Source organism: Manis pentadactyla, chromosome 2 (genome assembly GCF_030020395.1).
Source record: "Manis pentadactyla isolate mManPen7 chromosome 2, mManPen7.hap1, whole genome shotgun sequence".
Lineage (NCBI taxonomy): Eukaryota > Metazoa > Chordata > Mammalia > Pholidota > Manidae > Manis > Manis pentadactyla.
Window position 1 is genome coordinate 17,765,124 of NC_080020.1, and position 20,748 is coordinate 17,785,871.

General features: G+C 34.4%; 1 protein-coding gene across 1 annotated transcript in view; it reads left to right on the plus strand.

Moving 5' to 3' along the window:
- The window catches only part of PSPC1 (paraspeckle component 1), a 59,074-nt gene extending 56,742 nt beyond the window's left edge, over nt 1-2,332 (plus strand). Inside the window, exon 9 of the mRNA XM_036910186.2 lies at nt 1,839-2,332. Within this exon, the coding sequence (XP_036766081.1) occupies nt 1,839-2,024 (186 nt within the window). The 3' untranslated portion in view covers nt 2,025-2,332. The remainder of the gene's footprint in view (nt 1-1,838) is intronic.
- Nucleotides 2,333-20,748: the final 18,416 nt, after the last annotated feature.

Genomic DNA, 20,748 nt, shown 5'->3' on the forward strand with positions numbered 1-20,748 from the left:
TGAAGAACAAGTACTTTTGTGAAGTCATGTATTCATTTGTGAGAGGCAAGTTTTAAGTATCCCAAGTTAGGAATACCATCCATAGCATGCTTTTTTGTACTTCAGTAAATAGCAAATACATATGTTAATTAAAGTTATTTTTTTCAGTGCTTTTGTGTTCGCCTCAGCATTCAATGTAATGAATGGTCAAATATTTTATAATTGTGTTCTTTTCCTGTGAGGACTCCTTACCTTTGGTGAGGGACAAAGCTCCAGTATATTTGAAGACACACATTTTAGTAAAAAGATTGTTTATCATTAATTTCAGAGAATTCATTTTAACTGTAAAATAATTTATGTTGAAGTTTTAAAATATACTGTAAATTTACATTGTTGCATTATAGGACTACTAATTAACATTTGTTACTAAATTTAAAGTAGACAATTTTTATGTCTTGGTTTAAGAGTGTGAAGATATCTTTGTGTGGGTTAAATATTATAAAAACAACATTTTTCAGTTGTAATTTTCATTGTATTTGATTATCAGTAGCAAGACTGATACCTTTTTTTCATTTTCCCTTAGTCATATTTAAATGAGGCTTTATGTTGGCAAAATATGTTTTCATTTGGTTTTTGTTAATCATTGACACTTTGAAAAGGAAAATTGATTGATATATTTCGAAAAGGCAGTTTAGTTTTAGAACTACCACATCAAATCTTAAGGCACCATTGCTGCTAAGAAAGAAAAAGCACTGTCAGTTAAACTCAGATATGCCATCAGCTGTAAATCCATCCTGATCTCAGAGATAATTGGAAAGTGAGTGTGCATCTTGGGAACTGATGGATGCAATGTTTTATCGTAACAATTATTGTAAGTGCAATCCTATTAAGAATTTGGAAAAATTGGACATGCTAAACTTTTTTTTTTTAATGCATAATTATACAATTAGATAGAGGCAATGCCATGACTAGTGTGATCAGATGGCACATAATGTAATTAACTAGTGTACTTGTGTCCTTCATTGAAGGCTGAAAGCTAGTAAAGATTTGCACTATTTTGGCTAAATTGTGTAGTCCATAATCATCTACGTAGTAATTTAGAAATAATATTTTAACTGGCCCATTTTTCCCACTGTAAACTATCTAAATATCACCCTTGGTCTTTTTCACTCTGACATTTTACTTCTACATAGGAAGTTAATTCAACCTTTGAGATTAATATATGTGGTTATCATTGTGAAGTTTTTTTCAGAATACATCATTCAGATACCTAATTGTGCTATTAGTAAATAGTACGTGTTGACAAACTGTCAATATTAAAGACTCAATTTTCCTGATAATATAGTCTTTCCAGAAAAACACCTCAAAAGTTTTCATTTTGGGATTATAACTGTTTATGCTAGTACTTCTACGTTAAAAGCATTGCTGTTGAAATTTGTAAAATTTTAGTTTTTCAGATAATGTAATGATGATCCTGTTTTGGCTCTCTAATTTTTAAAAAGTATTTTTAGTACACAGCACAGTTACATACAATAAAAACTTTAAAAAGAGAGATAAGAACAGTATTATAATACCAGTTTGGTTTAAGATGGCATTCACTTCATAAAAATAAGTTTGTTTTGTTTTTTTCATGAAATGGGGCATAGCATTAGCAATATGTAACTCTTCAGATGCTTTTTTTTTTTTTTAACATAGTAACTAATTAAATTGCTCCTTTCTTCCTTCTATGTGTGATCCTGATTCTGCTGGACTTTCTGCTGAACTTCATGACACCACCACTTGGGATTTTGCCAATTTTTCTTGTCACTTATATTTGGCGTGTTCCAAATGGACTTCATATTTATTATATGGTATTATAGCACAATGATAGATTTCCGCAAGGACCACCATCACAGATGGGATCACCTATGGGTAGTAGAGCAGGTTCTGAAACCCCTCAAGCACCAATGAGTGGTGTAGGTCCTGTTAGTGGTGGTCCTGGTGGTTTTGGTAGAGGAAGCCAAGGGGGCAACTTTGAAGGCCCTAATAAGCGTCGTAGATATTAAAAGCTCTTTCATTCCTGGCTGTCTGGAGAAAAAAATTCGGTGGTATGCCTTTACACTTTTACCTGTTACCTGGAAGAAATGGTTTTATTGTTAATGTATGCAGACTTTAAAGTTTTTCTTTTGTACAACTTGAGGTTTTTGTATTTTTCTTTATTCATAAGCTTTGTAGATTAGAATGGTAATGATGATGCTCATCATTGTGAATGTTAAAATGTGTGTGACTTTACCTAAATATAAGTATGCCATAGTACTGTGAAATCTGTGTAGTTACTTACTCAATAAAGAAATCATTTTGGATAATTTAAAAATGTTAGTGGTATTCTCTTACAGTTACACTAAACTTCACTGTAACAGTAATACTTGCTTGCTTTAACCAAAAGTCCAGCCCTTTGAAAATGATTTTCTGCTTTTTAGTTGTGCAAGTAGTACTGTAGAAGCTTAGTAAAAGCTAATGTCAGTCAAGTGGTGGGTTGATAGAGTTTTACCTTGGGGAGGGGTGGGTATGGGAGTTTACATTTGTATAAACCGTTGATGTTCTGTGAAATCAGATTTGCTGTCTACATTTCATATAGATTCTGAAGGAATATTAAGGATATCTTTGTCCTGTGCTGATTTTTCCAAATAAATCTTTTGAATCTTGAAAACAAAACAAAAAAAAAACCGTTTGAAGGCAAATCTCTTGCTTGTAAGATAATGTCTATTTTCTGCTGTCATTTATTTGGGATCAATATCTTGATCTTACCTTTTTTAAGTTTTCTTCAAAATTAGACAATACTGTTAGGTTGGATGTTAAGTGAGAGTTTGCTGTGTGATTTGGAGAAATTAGGCATTTCTTTAGAATGTTGAGTTTTAGAAGTACTAAATATGGCCTGACTCTTTAGTGTTGTAAATATTTTCCTCTGTTTGTTAAGTCTCCGCAGTAAAACTTATCTGACAGGCTAGGTATGCTTATCTCCAAGGAATACAGTTCAAGTGGTGATTTCAAAAAACAATTAATTTGAGAATTGGCTAGGGTCATGGAATAAGATTAGATCTCTCTATCGAGTGTGTTAGTTCAAGTTTGGGTTTTCAATAGTAGAAAGAAACTGATTTTATCACATAATTTTTATTCCGAAGCAAAGTCCTGACCATACTTAAAATTTTGTATGTTAACTATGTTTAATTTAAAATTACATTTAAATAATACTATATTTAAATTAAACCACAAATGCAGTGTATCAGCCATTGATCAGAGCATAGTTATTTGTCGTATAACATTTCACTGTATTATTATATCATGCTTCTAGCATTTTTCTGAAGATTAATGTGCTGTTCTTAGATGAACACTGTGTAAATATTACCTCTCATTTTTGACATGGTTTCTGCTTTTGCTAGAAGTCATTCTTTGGAAAGACAGACATTTGGTTAATTATTTAAAATCTTGCATAAAAGTAGTTGGGTGTAAAACATAATTGAGATGAATTCTTTTGTACCAATTAGATTTTTTCTTATGTATTTTTCTATTTCAGGTGCAATTTTTTTAGATAATATGGATGGGATTATTTCCTAAAATTTGCAATAGTCCCAGGCTTTTTTTTTAAACAAAATCTTTGATTAACATGCTTTGGGGATTGTAAAACAGTAGTCACTGACTGCTCATCATGTTTTCCATGAGTATGAGTTGGCAGGGAGTGAGATTTGTTTTAACTTGTTACATTAGTTGCACCATGGGGAGTTTTAATAGTAGCTGTAATTTTTAATTTATCTATTGTACTTATATGTATCTTTCCCATCATCTATATATAATCCTTAGGCAATCTTGAGCATTGTATTTTCCTTCAAAGCTGAATTAAGATGGGGAGAATCCTTTGATGTTAATACCAAGCTATCTTTGGCCAAGGCTGTGACATTCTGTAAGATTGATTCAAGAACATTTGAAAGCCAGTGCACAAAGAGATGTCCTAATTTCCTGAACATTCTAGTGTCCGGCTCAACTCTGGCTCCAAGAACAGAGTTCTACACAGCTTTCCCCTGCATCAAGAAAATCCTTGTTCCAGTACTTACCAAATGTACCCTGGGAGCAGTCAGCTTCTGAGTGACAGTCAAGTGGAGCATCTGTGAACTCCTAGTTATTCAGTTTTTAGTGTTTTGTGTAGTTAAAAACTTTGTGGCTGGTTCAGTCAGTATTTTTTCTTGTGAATTAGTATACCAGGGAATATATTTGAATGTCACTTGCTCAAAAGTGGTAGATATAAAAATAAAGAATAGTATTAGCTTTTCTAAATAAGTATGGATTTGTTGTACATGCTACCATAATTCTTTCCATAACAAAGGTAATAGGAACAATTTTAATTCTATAACACTACAATATTATGTTTCTTTTTGTGTCATGATTTGAAACACTGAGTTTAAAGTCTGCAGGACTTAGGTTTCATATGCTGTTAACATGTAATTGTGCACAAAATAAAGGAATATCCACTTTCCTAATTGTTTTATTTTATTTTACCAGTGTTTTGTCAGAATTTCCCCTTTTTGTTATTTTGAAAATAAATGGATTTTTGTCTGGGCAGATGTAGATTTTAAAGAACTTGAGGTTCACTTGTATTTCATAAAGCTCAATTTGTTCTTGAGTTTTTGGATTTTTCTATTTAAAATCAGTGCTGAGCATTCAATGGGAGAAATTAAATATATTAATGTATTACTAATATTAGGGAAAATGTCTGTTTTAGCTGGAATCACCGTTTAATAGAAACAAATATCAAGGACAGTAACAAACATTGAATCATGTTTCTCACATGGTAATTGAAATTATACCTTTACATTTTATACTTGTTGACTCAGTAACTTGATTTTATATGTGATGTCTGTAATAATTGCTAACTATCAGTGTGGTTGATTAATGGTCACTAATTAAAAAGTGGGATTTAGGTTAATAATTACAACCTAGATTCCAAATGAGAAAAAGAACATAAATGTGTGATCGAAAGGAAATAGTTTGTGAAGGAATGTGATCAAATTATGTTCAAACCTTTAAAAAGTTAGAAATTGTCAAATTGAACTGGTTATTCTAAAAAGGGACTCATTATTTTACAAAAATAAGAGGCTATTTCCTGGAGAGTATGGTGGTATTGAAATGTTTTGTATTTGTTAAGAGTTTTGTTTATATAATCTAATGTATGTTAAATTATTTGAGAGGGTAGCAATAATTTAAGAAGTCAGTCTTCTTATTTTCAAGAATAAAATAATGGACACCCAAATGCCTAACTCCAAGATTCAACAGTTTAAATGTTTCCCTGTATTTACTTCATAGATACTTATAGATGGACTTACTTGGGAGGAGTAGCAAACAGTTTATAGTAGCAAGTCCTTCCCTTAATGGTGTATAGCCCAGTATGGGTTGATTTCATTGTAAACATGTCATGATTAAATACATTGAAAGTAGTTTCATATTTTACAAGAGCATTATTTCTTTTCCAGCACCATTCATTACTAAATTAAAAAAAATAGGAAACAATTTTAGTGTGCCATTTTTCACATACTGTTTTTCCCAGTTATGTAAAATGAACTATGCACACAATTTTCCAGTTGAATATGGTCATATAATTTATAGAATGTCATTTCTGGGGAAATAATGAAGAATTTCTTTATTTTTATAGTATCTGATCTTTTAAAAAAATAATATCTGACCGTTAAAAGCTAGATTTATACATTATAAGTTCTACTAGCTCATATTTTTATATCAAAAGTACTGTCTTCTAACTAGGAAAAATATTTTGAAACTTCTGTTTCCTTGGTTACTGAATAACAACATTAATGATTGAAGCTTGAATTTTATAATAATATTTAAAGGCTCGATGGTACTGTGTTATCTTGAAAATATTATTTGACCTCTTGTCTTTTTCTTTAAGAGCCATAATTATATTATCAATATTTCTAAGGGTTTTAGGTTGAAACTTACTATTTGAGTATATTTTTATTTATCTGGTAGAATTAGAAGTATGTACTTTGTTTTATGATAGTTTTCCTTTTCAGTAAGAGAAGTCTATATTTTCTAGGTGGAGGATACTACATTTCTTAAAGTAATTTAGCCAGAGTTCATAATGCACATTAAAAAAGATTTTTGAAGTATATTGTTTATGGCTTTAATCACCATTCCCATTACTAACTCCTCCCTCTGCAACAGGTATCATATTTTGTTGACTGTTTTTAAAAATCTTAACTTAGAATTGCTATTTATCTTTCTGAATTAAAGAAATGAATTTTAAAAGAGGTAGTATTCTGTTTGGACATGTAAACAAGATTTCAGTTCTGTTTCAGTCCAGTCACCCAAATTTCATGTGAGGCACTTACGTCTCAAATTTAAGACTTGAATATTGGTAGAATTAGGTAAAATTAAGAAGTACTTACTTTGAATACATGATTTCTTGGCAATTTTCTTATTTTTTAAAAAGACAGTCTAGATAATTTTTTGTTTATTTGTTAAATATAAGGGTCCTGCATTGCAGCAACAGTAATGTAAGTGGACCATGTAGGTGGTTTTGAAGACTTTGGAATTGTTATACCTAAAATTTGTTTCTAGCTCTGAAATTGTCATTACAAAATCAGCTGTGTATTTTATTATATATTCCACATCTCTGTTTAAGGTATAAGACATTTATATGTGGTAGTATCAAAAACTCAAATGAGTAGCTACAGTGATCCTTTATGTTTTATCTGTGACTGGATCTCTAAGATACCCTTACTCATTCTGTTTTCTTCAAAATGTCAACCAAGTGAACTTGTGTGAATGTGAACGAGATTTTGTGTATATCTTTGGGTTTTAGAAGAACTATGTAAATAATCCTATTAACTTTACCACTCTCAGCCTATGAGTTTCCTGCATTTTTATTTTTATATGCTTATTTAAATAATTTATTTTCTTCAAATTCTTATTATCTCATACATGAAAACAAAAGCATCTTACTTTCATTACACATTTTGCCAGAGTAATTGTAGTTAATCTTTCCTCGGTATTTTGGGATTATTAGATAATGTAAATCCTTATCAAATGTTGTCTGTTTTTATGTGTTGAGAAAAACAATCTTACAGAGAGTGATTCTCTTTTGATAATTTCTGATTGTTTAGTGTTGAAGGCGGTAGTAACTTGCTCAATGGTTACTTACTCAATGTTAATTCTTATCAGTCATGTAGCATTTATGAAGGAGCCATGTCATTCAAAATTTTACTGTGTCCATTTATTCATTGTACCAATATGTATTGAGGGGTCATGTTTTGTACTGGACCATGTACAAAACATGTACATGTTTTGGACCCTTTCTCAATTCTGAGATGCAACAATGGAAAACGAAAATCCTTGCCCCAAGTTACAGGACAGCAGCCATTGACGTCCCTCTAAATTGGTGGTTCTTAGATTTCAGTGTGTATTAGAATCAGCTAGAGGGCTTATCAAAAACAGTTCTGGGCCCATTCCAAAGTTTCTGACTCCCCATATCTCAGAAGGGTCTAAATAATGTGTATTTCTAAACAAGTTGGAGGATGATACCGAAAACTTGGAAACAGAATCTCACTTTGAAAACCTCTGTTCTGAAGTGTCAGTGAAAACAGGCACAGTAACATTTCTTTAGTTGGTTGATTTTTATGGTTGGTGGCATAGATGACTCTTCTGGTAAGTTGTTTAGAATCCCTGGCCAAATAGGAGACAATCCAAAACGCTCCCAAACTTCCCAGCTACTTGCCAATTGAAAAGTAGTCTAAAAAGCCCATTTTTCTTGATTAGGCAATGTCATGGGTATTGAGTGTTAAATCTTATACATAATATGTTACTTGTTACGCTTCACTGAACTAGGATTCTGTTGTGTTCACAAGCCTACTTACTCAAGTGAAGAAGGAATATAGAAAAGCACATTTTGAAAGATTTGTGAATTTTTTTCACTCAAGTGATTTTCAGCTATCCATACTATATGAGAAATGAAATAATGTAATTATTTTTGTGTTAGTATATTTGAACATGTTTATGCCTGAAAGGTAAGGTACTAAAAAACTGTCCTGGTCTTTCCTTATTATCCTGGTAAAAATGAATAGAGTCGACACCATTTTGATGGATTAAAATGATGACCTGACTTTCTTGTGTGAGCTCACCTGCATTTCTAGATTGAAGATAAAGATTTGATAAATGAATTATCTAAGACTATGAAGTATATTTATTGAACGCAATTTCCCGTGCTTTGCAGCTTCAGTATTTATTGTGTACTTAGAAAGTAATGTCCACCAAGGAATTCACTAAATGGGAATCGTTAAGTAATTTAATGGTAACAAACTATAGCCTGCTTTGTGAGACCTTACAAAGATACATGCTACATATGCATGTGATTGAAAGTTTATTCAAAATGATGCAGTACTCTAAAACAAATTGGTCCATAATGAGAGCATATAGCTTATAATGTCAATAGTTCCAAAAAAACTGCATCTTAATCAGTGCAAAGAAACAATTACCTGCTTTGTAGCCTTCTAAAAATATCAGAAGGTGGTTTCTGGGCCATTGTGAATGTCCTCTAAGAATATCTGTGTATAGGAAACAAGTATAGAGACTTGTTTCAAATCATAATCCACATGTTACCTGGGTGCCTCTGTGTCCTCCTTCCCAGAGACTACCCTAGCGCCCTCTCAGTTTTCCCAGGAAATCCACTTTGAACAAGCTCTTTGTTTTTTTCTGAACTAGAAATGGGTTTGACTCTGGGAGCACATGTTATCTGTGATCAAGAAGTCATTTCATCTGCCTTTCATTTTTTAACGTTGTACCAGCATACCTCTCCCTCATTTATTATATTAAGAAATTGGATTTCTTGCTCTTTGGAAGGCCAGGGCTTAAAGAGACTGGGCTTCTATGCCAAGGGTGGCTTATTAATCGATTTTCCAACTGAGGAAATCTCAGGCAGGCGAATGAGAGCACAATTTTGTTTTATCCTTCTTAATATAATTTATGTGGATAGATTTCTTGACACATTTGTTTTTCCTGCTGATTTTCTTCAAGAAATGATTATTTTAACTCCTATGGCAATACCTGGGTACTACAATGACTTATATCAACAAAAGTCAGAGCTTAACTTTATTTTTTAGGTATATAATTACAGAAAAATAGAAGTTTTGTGAAAGGAAACTCTTAAGTTTCTACTCTTGTTTTCTAATCTGTACAGTAATGAAGCTTTCTGATTCAGATTGTTTTCCCCACAGTAGTCCACCTTATCTGCAGGCATCATTCCAAGACCCTCAGTGAATGCTTGAAACCGTAGATGGTATCCAAACCCCTATATATACTGTGTTTTTCCCACATATACCTATGATAAAAGCTTAACTTATAAATCAGGCACAGAAAGAGATGAAAAATACTAGAGCAGTTTAAAAAAACACTAATTCACAAAATTGTCATTTGTACTGTACTCACCCTTCTTGTGATGACATAAGATAAAATGCCTACATAATGAGTAACGTAGACACTGACAGTGTCAGGGTACTATTGGCCTTCTGATTATATGCCTGAAAGAGGCTCACCTAATTCCAGACTGCAGTTGACTGTGGGTACCATGAATAGCAAAACTTTGGATAAGGGAGAGTGCTGTTTTCCCCTGCCACCCAACATGTTTAACAGCCTTGCTGGTACCCTGCTAGGAAGCCATAGAAGTTTAAAATTTGTAATTGCTCTGTTGCTACTGTTTAGTTATGTGCATGATTAATCAGGAAAATTAAAAAGACTTGTCTTTTTGTTATCTTGCGCCATTAAATCTTCTAAAGTACTAGTAAGGAATATCAGAACTTTGGAAAATGACATGCTCCAAATTTGGGGGATGGGAAGTGTAATATAGAAAGTACATACTCAGATTCTTAATTTCTGTCTTGCAGTATAATGAATGTCCTTATATTTTAGGAAGAGTAAGCTTAACCTGTGTCCTAGTATTTGTGCTACAAGTGTTAGAGGTAAGGAAAACTAAGGTATAGTTCATGTTATCTTGTAGATCTGTGAATGGGTGAGATACTTCCTAGGTTGATGGAGAATACAGCTCTCAATTTGAATTATTTTCAGTTACTTGGGCAATATGGAAGACCACCTGTCACAACTAGTTTGTAGTCATTCTTTTTTATAGGTCATATAAGATTGATACACATACTAAATAATTAGCAACATTTGAAACAATACTGGTTTTCTACAGTTGCTATGGTAACAGTAATTTATTGCACCCTAGACACTGTCAATACAGCTGTGCACAAAGTAGAACAACCGTCAGTTCCCATGGCACTTGTGCTTTTAGACCTAGAGGAACAAATTGACAGAGTTGAAATAAGTTAATGTAGTCATAAGGGGAGGGAAAATGACAGCTACTAATCTAGATAAGGGGAGAAAATGCCAGTCTCAGTAGACTAGGGACAGCATCCTTTTTAATCTGTGAAGTGGATGCTGTTAAGTCCCCTGTGACCACAGGTGGCTGTTGAGTCTTTGGAACTGAGACTAATGATACTGTTAACTGAAGTTTTAAATTTTATTGTAATTCAGTTATCAATACAGTGCTGAGCATATTTGGAACAACTTGGGTATGTCAATCTACTGCATCTTAAAGTTAATGAAATATAAATATAGTATTAAAGGAAATTTACCACTTGAATTAGATGTGTAAAATATGCATGGAACTGCAAAGACTTAGTATGAAGAAAAGCATGTAAAATATTTAATTATATGGCTGTGTTGAAATGGTAATACAGTCAACTCTTGAACAAGGTGGGGAAAGGGGTGCTGATCTGCACAATCTAAAATCTGCATATAACTTGATTCCCCAAAAGTTAACTTATCTGTTGTCTGGAAGCCTTATTGATAACAGTCAATTAATCCATCTTTTGTAATGTGCGTTTTATATACTGTATTCTTTCAATAAAGTAAGGTAGAGAAAAATTTTTTTCAGATTGTCACGAATCTCAAAAAATTTTGCAATAAATTTATTGAAGTAAATTGTGTATTTAAGTGGGCCCTCCCAGTTCAAATTCATGTTCAAGGGTCAACTGTATTTTTGGGTACATTTGGTTAAATAAAGTACACTGTTTAGCTAATTTCATCTGTTGCTGTCTTTCCTCTTTAATGCAGCTTTTAAGAAGCTTAAAATAGACATTTTGACATAATATGTTATTGGCATTTTTCTAATGGATGATGCTTGTTTAGTAATTTTGTCAAAAAATTTTCTTACATGACTAATCCTAGAATCTCTTTATATAGTATGTAATTATGTAATCGACTTATTTTATCTTTTTAAATGAGTGATTTGAGATTGCCATTTAAAATTTGTTAAGCATATATTTACCATTAGGTGACAGGGTGAGATGGATTTCCAATAGTATAATTACTTGGTGTTTGTGCAGGAGTGTAAGAAAGGAGTTTGAGCACCCACTTCTCAGGAAATAAATTGTGCACATTAAGTTAACATTTTACTCTTTTTGCTTTTGTGTTTATTATCTTAACTTGATATTCTCCATAAAATATTTAAGCAAATGTAAGTCCTGAAAAAGTTTTACTGTCAACAAGATTTTCCTTAAAACTTGTGTGTGAAGTTTCTGTGTTCATTTATTTAACTTCATCCCACCCAGGATGTCAGTTCTAAGACTGGGGATTTTATCTGTAATGTAGTGATTTATCCCAATTTCTTTACTTCGTAAATGTTCAGTGAGTGAATGGCAACAACAGACACACAATGCTTACTAATGAAAATACAGAAATGAACAAAAATAGTCCCTGCCCTCTTGGCATTTGGAGTCTAATGGGTGTACAGCTGTAAGCAAATTTTTAGACCAACCAGTAATAATGAGGGGGATTAAGGAATAATGCTCTGAAAACTTAGAAACATATATCTCCTTATGTTGGGAAGGCTTCACTAATGTAACTTTTGAGCAGTTCATGAAAGTAAGTACTTGCTTGTTATAGGATTTTTGGAGGGGGATCGGGCAGGAAGGGTTGTGGGTTGTTGAAATGGTGTGATCAGAGGGCTGGTAAAGACTAGCATTGATCCTGAGCAGTTAATAAGGCACTGTCCAGGGGAGGGACGTGGGAGTGGAGAAGGGAAGAAGTAAAGTTCAGATGAAATTCTGGTTGACCTGAGTTACGGAGGTTTAATCTTTATGTTTTACATAACTGGCCATCAGGACAGTTACTTTAAGTACAGGAGTGACTGGGTCAGAAATAAAAAGCAGAGAGACCACACAGATAATTGATCTGCATTGATCTACCCCCACATGATATTTGAAAGGATCTTCAGTGTTGGTGAGGTGTTAAGATTTCAGAGAGGAGTAACAAGTGAAGGGATCTCAACTGCACTGGTGTGGTGTGTTGGTGGGAGAGGGAGATGCAAAGTAATCTGGGAGTTTCTGGTTTGCATGTAGTAGTGATAACTAATTGAGATGCAAGGTAAGTGTGTTTCGGACTGGGGATGGGGGGGTAGCTGCTTGAGGGAGAGGAAGGTATGTATAATCCATTGGATTTTTTAGTATTTTGGTTTTGAGTACCTGTGATGGTTTGTTGGAAAACCAGAAAACCTCTCTACCTGGTTAATACGGTCTCAAGACATTGTCATTTTATTACTGAAGATGACTGAAATACCCTCCAAACTTGTCCTGCTTTTACTTTTGCTCTTGCAATTTGTTGTGCACATGATATCTAGTGCATCCTTTTAAAACTTGAAGTAGGTTGTGATCTCTTTCCTTTCTCAAATGCAGTAGCATTCTGTCTAAAGTAAAATCTAACATATTGTAGGCCATGGGACTGAACTTGATCTGGTCTCAGTCTGGCTTTCCAACCTCATCTACCTTCCACCCCTTGCTCAACTGAACACTAAAGTGGTTCTTCTGCCTCCAGGTACTTTAGTAGGTCTCTTAAAAAAAGAACAGGAACAGTTTCTCCAATAGAATTCGACATCACCTCTATCCATTCTTGTCACTTTGTCAGTATAGGATATTTACTAGTTTATTTGCTTATTGTGTCTACATTGTATTCTTTTATCAATGTTCCCAGTACCATAGCACAATACAAGACTCAGTATCTTAACTGAGTTAAGGCCAAAAAACAGGAACAATAGTAATGGCATAGATTTGACAGTAAAGTTTTCAGTGCCTGAGTGTGGATGGGAATCCCAGATTGCTCGCTCACTCATTCATTAGGTACTGAGCATTTTGGTCTCAGCCTGTGCATGTTCATAGTGAAGAAAACAAGTGGTCCGTGCCTTCTCTGAGCTTGAAGTCATAGTGGGTGGCCAGGGAGATAATGAGAGGAAATGACAAATTATTACACAATTCCATCAAGGGTCAGAGCAAGAAGAACCAGCAGAAAACATGAGTGGATAGCCTAGTTTCTAATAGAATTTGGGAGAATATGTACCCTTAAATATGTCCAAATAGAAATATGTCTAAAAAGAAAGTACTGAGAGAAAGGGAGAGAGGGAGGGAAGAAAATGTAAATGTATAAATGGGAGGAGTCCACACCTTTCTGTCTGAGGCTGGAGAGTAGAGTGGATGAGGCTGGTGGAATGGAAGGAGACCAGTTTGTAACAGTTGGAACAATGATGAGTTCTTATAAACTTTTAAAACTGAAAAAAAACCATTTGTTTATTGTCTATATCCATATGGGCTTTGGTGTTAGTGGAACCCCCTACATTTCAGGAAACCGGAGGAACTGGAAAGTTTAAAAAACCTGCTTTAAGTGTCTGAATCCTATTCGTATTTCTCTTCAGGAAAGCAACAGTTTTTCTAATTGAATATAAAATGAAAGCTACAGATTTTTAAAGTTTACGTATTTGTTTTGCATCTTTGTTGATGTCCATTGAAGAAAAGATTAGAAGCAGCCAAAGTGGGACCAGTTGACTGCTAAGTGTAACTCTTCAGGAAATACTCAGAAGGGTCTCGTTAAAATGCATGCGTGATACCTGTATACACTTCTTATGTATGATCATATACACTTCTATAGACACTGAAGATCTAATTATGGTAATTCCTCTAGTAATTGAACTTTAAAATGTCTAAGTGGTAAAAGTTTCTAGGAGAAATGATTCAGTAAAACTTGGATGTTATGAAGGGAACACCAAGTCCTCTTAGAGGCTTTGATAAATAAATTGGGCATTGTACCAAAAAGAGATTGAGAAACTATTTTGTACTAATACTGGGAAGATAAAAATATTAATACATAAACTTGAAGAAATGTTCCTTTGAGTTGGTGTTTTATGTTGATGGCTCCTATTTAAGAGTGGGTAATCATTCCAATACTGTGGGGTTTAAAGGCTTCCGGTTCCCTTCCACCCCATCCACTTGCTTGCGTTAGTGTGATCTTTGGGTTAATATTTATTACTGTTCAGTTGGTTGGATCATAGGGATTTTAAAAATTATATACAAAATAGGCAGTTTGCTTTTCTGGATTGCCTTTACAATGATGACTTGAAATGTTTCTAAAAAGATTAGATTTACATTTTTCTTACGTAGACACCACTCAGTTCTTGCATTTTGGTTTTTGTCTTCTATTCAGTATATTTAGTATATTCTTGTATCCTGGACTATATATTTTGTAATAAATTCAAATCAGTATGTGGGGAGTTAGAATGGGAATGCTGCCACGTCTGATGAAAAATTAGGAGCTAAATGTATAATGCAGTATTTGGAAAGGATTTAAACTTTTTTTCTAGTTTGTGTTAGGCTACAGTTTTGTTAATAATCAACATGTTTTATTTCATTCGACTTGGGTGGGCAAATAAATAGAATCAAGTCAAGGCATCCAAAATTGGAATCAAGTCCATGTAATTTTTTCTATATAGCTAATATATTAAATATTTAATACATTTCTTTAAACCATGGTTGTATTTTATATCTTTGGGCTTAGTAGTAAGGAAAGAGAGTTGGTTTTTAAGACCATTAGTTAGCTGTTTGAACTATTTGTTATACATGTTTCCTAAATTTCCCATGCTCTTCATTATCCTGTCTTTACACTCAGCTCCCCCTCATCCATTTGGAGGCCTGCCTTTCTCTGCTCTGTTCTGAACTGCTGCCCTACAGAACAGCTGCGGCAGAATCATATCCCTTAGAACTTAAGGGCTCTTCCGGGTGGTGTGTGCGCTCAGCTGGACTGTCATTGAATGAACACTTGAGAATTCATTTTGATGGGTTACTCTGATTCTTTTCCTGTTTGTCCTTTAGTTATTTATTTATTTAGGGTAGTATGCACACAGACGGGTTCTAGTACAACAATGATTTTTGCCTTATTTTCTATTATAATTTAATCACATTGTTAAAAGTAGGCATTAAAATGTTAATGTATGTGTTTTGTTGCTGTTATACGATATTGGATATATGCTAACACTGTATTTGGTCAATAAAATGATATTTAAAAAATGGGTAGGGCCCATGAATGAATTTTAAGAGATTACATCCTTGTTGTATTTGGAAAGACCCTAGGTTATATTATACGCTAGAAGTTGTTAGAGATTCTGAATGACTAATTGTGCAGTAGGTATGGGTGACAGTGGAATATTAGCTCCATTTCGCAAATGAAGCTATTTGCTTCTTTAAAGACCGAGGCAGCCAGTGTGCAGTAGATAGGTGTTCCTGTTCTTCAGCAACTCCAAGCTCGAGTGGTAAAGATTAGAATGCAGTACAATAATCAGGATACAATGCAGAAAGGGCCTAAGAGGAAACAGAAAAGGATGGGAAACATAAATAGGGATAGCACCATTTAATAATTTGAGCTTTCGTGAATTAGAAGAAGAAGAATTCAAGAAGGTACACGTGAATACAAATAGTCTTGGAATCGTGTTATCAATAAAGAATGCATTTGGTTATCAGCTTGTTGGGAGTGTTACATGAGTAGGTTATCTAGTATCCCATTTCCCATTTTAAAAAATCACCTATTTGTACAGTTCAGTAGCAGTGCTGGATATTCTTGGGTGACTTGACATACTATGTATGAAACCAGTTCAGAATTGTTAAAGGGAGTTTGGAGAAGAAAAGTGACTAAAATAAACCAATTGGGAGGGATTTGCGTAGAATGAGTGAAAGAGAATGTTACTGCTTAGGGGTGGGAGAGTTAAAGCACCACTCCAGGACAAAATGGGGAGAATTACTTATCTAAACAATAGTGCCCAAGTACTGAGGTGGAGAAATGCCTAAACATCATCAGGATGAGTGATACCTTGTTTATTGGGAGCCGACACTCTCTGAGAGGGCCCGCAATGAACAGACTCGGAGCTGATAAATGTGCATCAAGCTTGTAGTTATCCAAAATGAAGCTGGAAAACGAAGCAGAGATTTTATCCCATGATAAGGAATCATAAGGAGTTTTTTTTTTTGCAAGAATGGTAGGTTTGTTTTCATAAACATTAACTAGATTGTGGCAAAGATGCATTTGTAGTAACAGACTGCAGATAGGGAAACCAGTATATGGTAATAAGATTTGAGAAAGTAGAAGTCAAGACACAACAATTATGAAATGGTCAAGACGTGGTAGTTAATTGGATGTGTACGTATGGATTATATGGAGGAAACAAGGGTGACTGATATTTAATCAAACGGCAGGTAATTTTGGTGCTGCCAGCTTCCAAGAATAGTAAAGCAGCATGGTCAGGATGGAAGGCTTCAAATCTTTGTGACTTCCAGAAAGGGTGTTCAGCATATAAAATTGTGATGTTTGGGAAAAGGTCCTGGCTGGAGAGTTCTTGTCATCAACAGAGTAAGCAACAGTTGATAAAGTGTGAGATATAAATAGCTAATCAGTGGATGATTGATATAGGTTAGGATGCTGGGATCTGGAACACTTCTAAGCCTTTAAGCCTATGGAGAATATTGAGGTTTCATTCATTAGTTACAGAAACAAGTGTGCTGAATAAATGGACATTTATTAAAGATTATTCATTGTATTTATACTTGGTCAATGGTCAGCTTGAGGAAATGTGGAAATCAGATGTAGACTAACCCATATTATTTTATTTCTCAGACTTAAAAGTTACCTAAATAGGCCCTATATTGTAGGCATCACTCAAGTCCTTTGAGATCTAGAAATAACCACTACACCATTGGATTTTAGGAAGCATTAGCACCTAATAAAAATCAGCCAGCCTTCAAATACTATCCATGCAAAAACTAATACACTTTCAAATTTCAAAAATAACTATGCACATGATACACAAATGGAAAATACTGAATGGTAGTGAAAGCAAATTTCTGCATGCTGTCTATCATTCATCTTGATTCTCTGTCCAGGAGTAACCCATTATCACTGATACCTTGTGCATCTTTCCACAAGTTTCTGTGCATTCACAGGCGTATTTTTGTACACCCTTAATACATATGCAAGCACATTGTATACACAGTTTATTTTCTCATAATCTGTTTAGGAGATTATTCCTGAGTGTAGATGGGAATGTATATAAATGTGTAATAATCTCCTAAATTATACATATAAATGTATATGTGAGAGAGGGAGATCCCTAAGGAGATTAGGAATGTATATAAATGTATAATCTCTTAAATTATACATATAAATGTATATGTGAGAGAGGGAGATCCCCTACTCTTTTTACATGTATTGGTAGGTCATTGTATGTACCAGATCATTTTTGGCCAGTATTTAATTGACATACCCACCTAGTAAGACTTGGAAATGTGTTTTGGACTATGTATATAAATTTACCTTTAGGATAAAGCTTGTAGTGAATGAATTATCTTTGGTCATCGGGTATGTATATTTTTAAAGTCTTTTTAGATGCTGCCTATACTATGGATGGTGGGAATTTACCTTTATTCCCTGGAGTCCTCAGTCAAATGCATGAAGTCAATAAAGATCAGATGATCATACAAACTGATGGCATTGTTACAGGTGACAGTAAAAGTTTAGGAATAGAAATTACATGATTGTATTTGGGGGAGCTTTGGAAAAGTCTCAGGTTTATGAATGCGAATTCTAGCAATTAGACACAAGTCTTGTGCTTTAAATACTAAATTATGTTAAGTTGATGCCTATTCCATTAAGTAAGCTACATTAATGCCTTCAAGAGAGTTATCAGTATGAGTTTTTAAATGACATGATGAACATTAACAATTTGCCTCACGAGAGATCTTACACTGAATTTAATAATGGCTTGCTTTATTCTTTTGTGAGAGATTGGGGGACATTTGACTCAAATTCAGAAATTTTCCATTTAAAAAATTTCTGTAGTTCTCCAGTGATGGGAATGGGCATTATTAATGTTGCTGTGTCCAGATAGCTAAGTTGAATTTCGCTTATTAAATATGAAGAGTAGGAAGAACCATAAAGTTTTTCTGCTAGAAGAATTCCCATCTTTGGGTTTCATATTACAATTTAAATTGGAATTTAAAATGGAATTATTTGGAAATATTGAAGTGGGAAGATACACTTAATTTACAAAACAAAAAGGTTGGAGGCTGTAAGATTTTATATTCTACCTAAAATTAATTTAAAAAATTAAACACCTTTGTTCATTTGCAAAGAACTGTTATTTAGTGATTATTATATAAATGTGAAGACTTCATAGCAAAAGGAAAAGGATTTTTTAATTAAAAAATTTATGTCTCAGGATTGTAGCTTTAAGGAGTTTTGTATACATTGTTACCCAAGGACTTGAATGAGTGCAAGTTTGCTACTGAAAAAAATGGAAATCTTGACTAAGGGTCATTTGTTCCACCTTACAGTTCATCATAACTGTGATGTGTTATTTCTCCAAGGTATGGCTGGAAAATAAACATTATTTTGTTTTTTGAGCACATACTAGGGCAGGAATCAGAACTGTTCTAGACACTGAGGATGCAGCCAGAAATATATTTTACTGTAGGTTGGAGAAAATCACGTCCGTTTTAGCCAGGATGGTCAGGGGAAGCTCCTCTGAGGAGAAGACATACGAGCTGATGATACCTGGATGATCAAAAGGGGACGCAAAGTTGGAGGTGTGGAGGTGAACCCAATTCAAGCTGAATTGAAAAGCAAGGGACAGGAACATTCAGTGAACAAGGCAAGGGTGTTTCTCAAACTTTTTTTGTTTGTTTTTCTATTTGACCCCTCCCACCCCTCAATGAAATTTTAACACCACAGATAGCTTTTTATGTACTGTAGGTCTGTCCTATCTGTGCTTTATACATGACAAGACTTAAGATTTTTATCCTCCCCTACTTCCACCTCCAGCTAATTTTCTCTCGTTGGTGACACAGCCCAGTCGAGAAAGCCAGATGCAGAGCGGTGTATGCCGTGGTGGATAGCTAAGACTGTTTTCTTGATGGAATGAGACTGGAAAGACTTGGGCCAGGTAGTGATGGGATCTAGTTTATGTTTTCAAAATGAATTTTAGTTACTCATGGAGACTTGACTGAAGAAGAGCCAGAATAAAAGCAGGCTAAACAATTAGACTAGTAAGGAGAGGTGAGAGATACTGGTGGCGTGGCCTGCAAAGATTATTGATACATAGATACAGGAGGGGAAATAGAAAAACAGGGGAGAGAGAAATGGATATAGTATTAATGATCCTGAAGTATGTATATTACTGGTAAAAGCTCAGGGAAAAAATTCCCTCCCCAGTGAAAAGGGGCAGTTGCCTGTGGAACCCACTAACTTCTCAGGAGATGGTCCTTGGGAAATGAGAAAATTGAGTCTGATTTTTAATCTTGATATCATTATACATTTCCTATTTTTCAGTCATTTGGTTATAATAGATCATCACACTCACACAGTTTTAGGATGGTAAAATCTGCAGATTTATTTGAACTTTTTATTTTGTCTCTGTAGAAACATGTTCCCATATTTTATGCCTTCCATTCCAGACATTTTACTAGAGAATGTGTTAAAAGCCTGGCTGCGCTTTCTTGGTCTGCTGCAATAGTAGAGATTATGCATTAGTATGTGAACATTTTCAGTAAAATTCTAATTGTTTCTGTTAGTATTAAATGGTTGTTTTCTCATACACAGTTATTGGGCCCTCTGAGATACTGTCCCAAGGCACAGGGCCTCACAGGTGCTTCCTGAATGTTTGTTGAATCAGTGAAAAGGCAGTTTTCTCCAATGCCACACCGGAGTTAATAGAATTAAGTTGAGATTTCTTCATACCACAGATTTATCTCAAAGTTGAGTGTAATCAATAAGCCCTGACAGTGACTGAAAATGCCAAGTAGGAAATACCGTCTTAAGAAGTGACTGCAGGGAGCTAAGGTTCACACGCCTTTTAGAAGATTCTGTAACGCCTTCCTTGCTGAGGGAAGGTGTGAAGTCCTTTGGGCTCTCATCGAGAGACCCACTGCACACATCTGCAGCTTTTGTAATATACTGGGAATATATTACATTTGCAAATTGTGGGGAAGCACACAAAGTTTGATGAGTGAGATTTATGATTATATATTTATTTTATTTTTATTTTTTTATTTTGTTATCATTAATCTACAATTACATGAATAACATTATGTTTACTAGGCCCCCCCTTCACCAAGTCCCCCCCACACACCCCATTACAGTCACTGTATCAGCATAGTAAGATGCTGTAGAATCACTACTTGTCTTCTCTGTGTTGCACAGCCCTCCCCGTGCCTCCCGTGCACACATTATACATGCTAATCGTAATGCTCCCTTTTTACTGGCCCTTATCCCTCCCCACCCATCCTCCCCAGTCCCTTTCCCTTTGGTAACTGTTAGTCCATTCTTGGGTTCTGTGATTCTGCTGCTGTTTTGTTCCTTCAGTTTTTC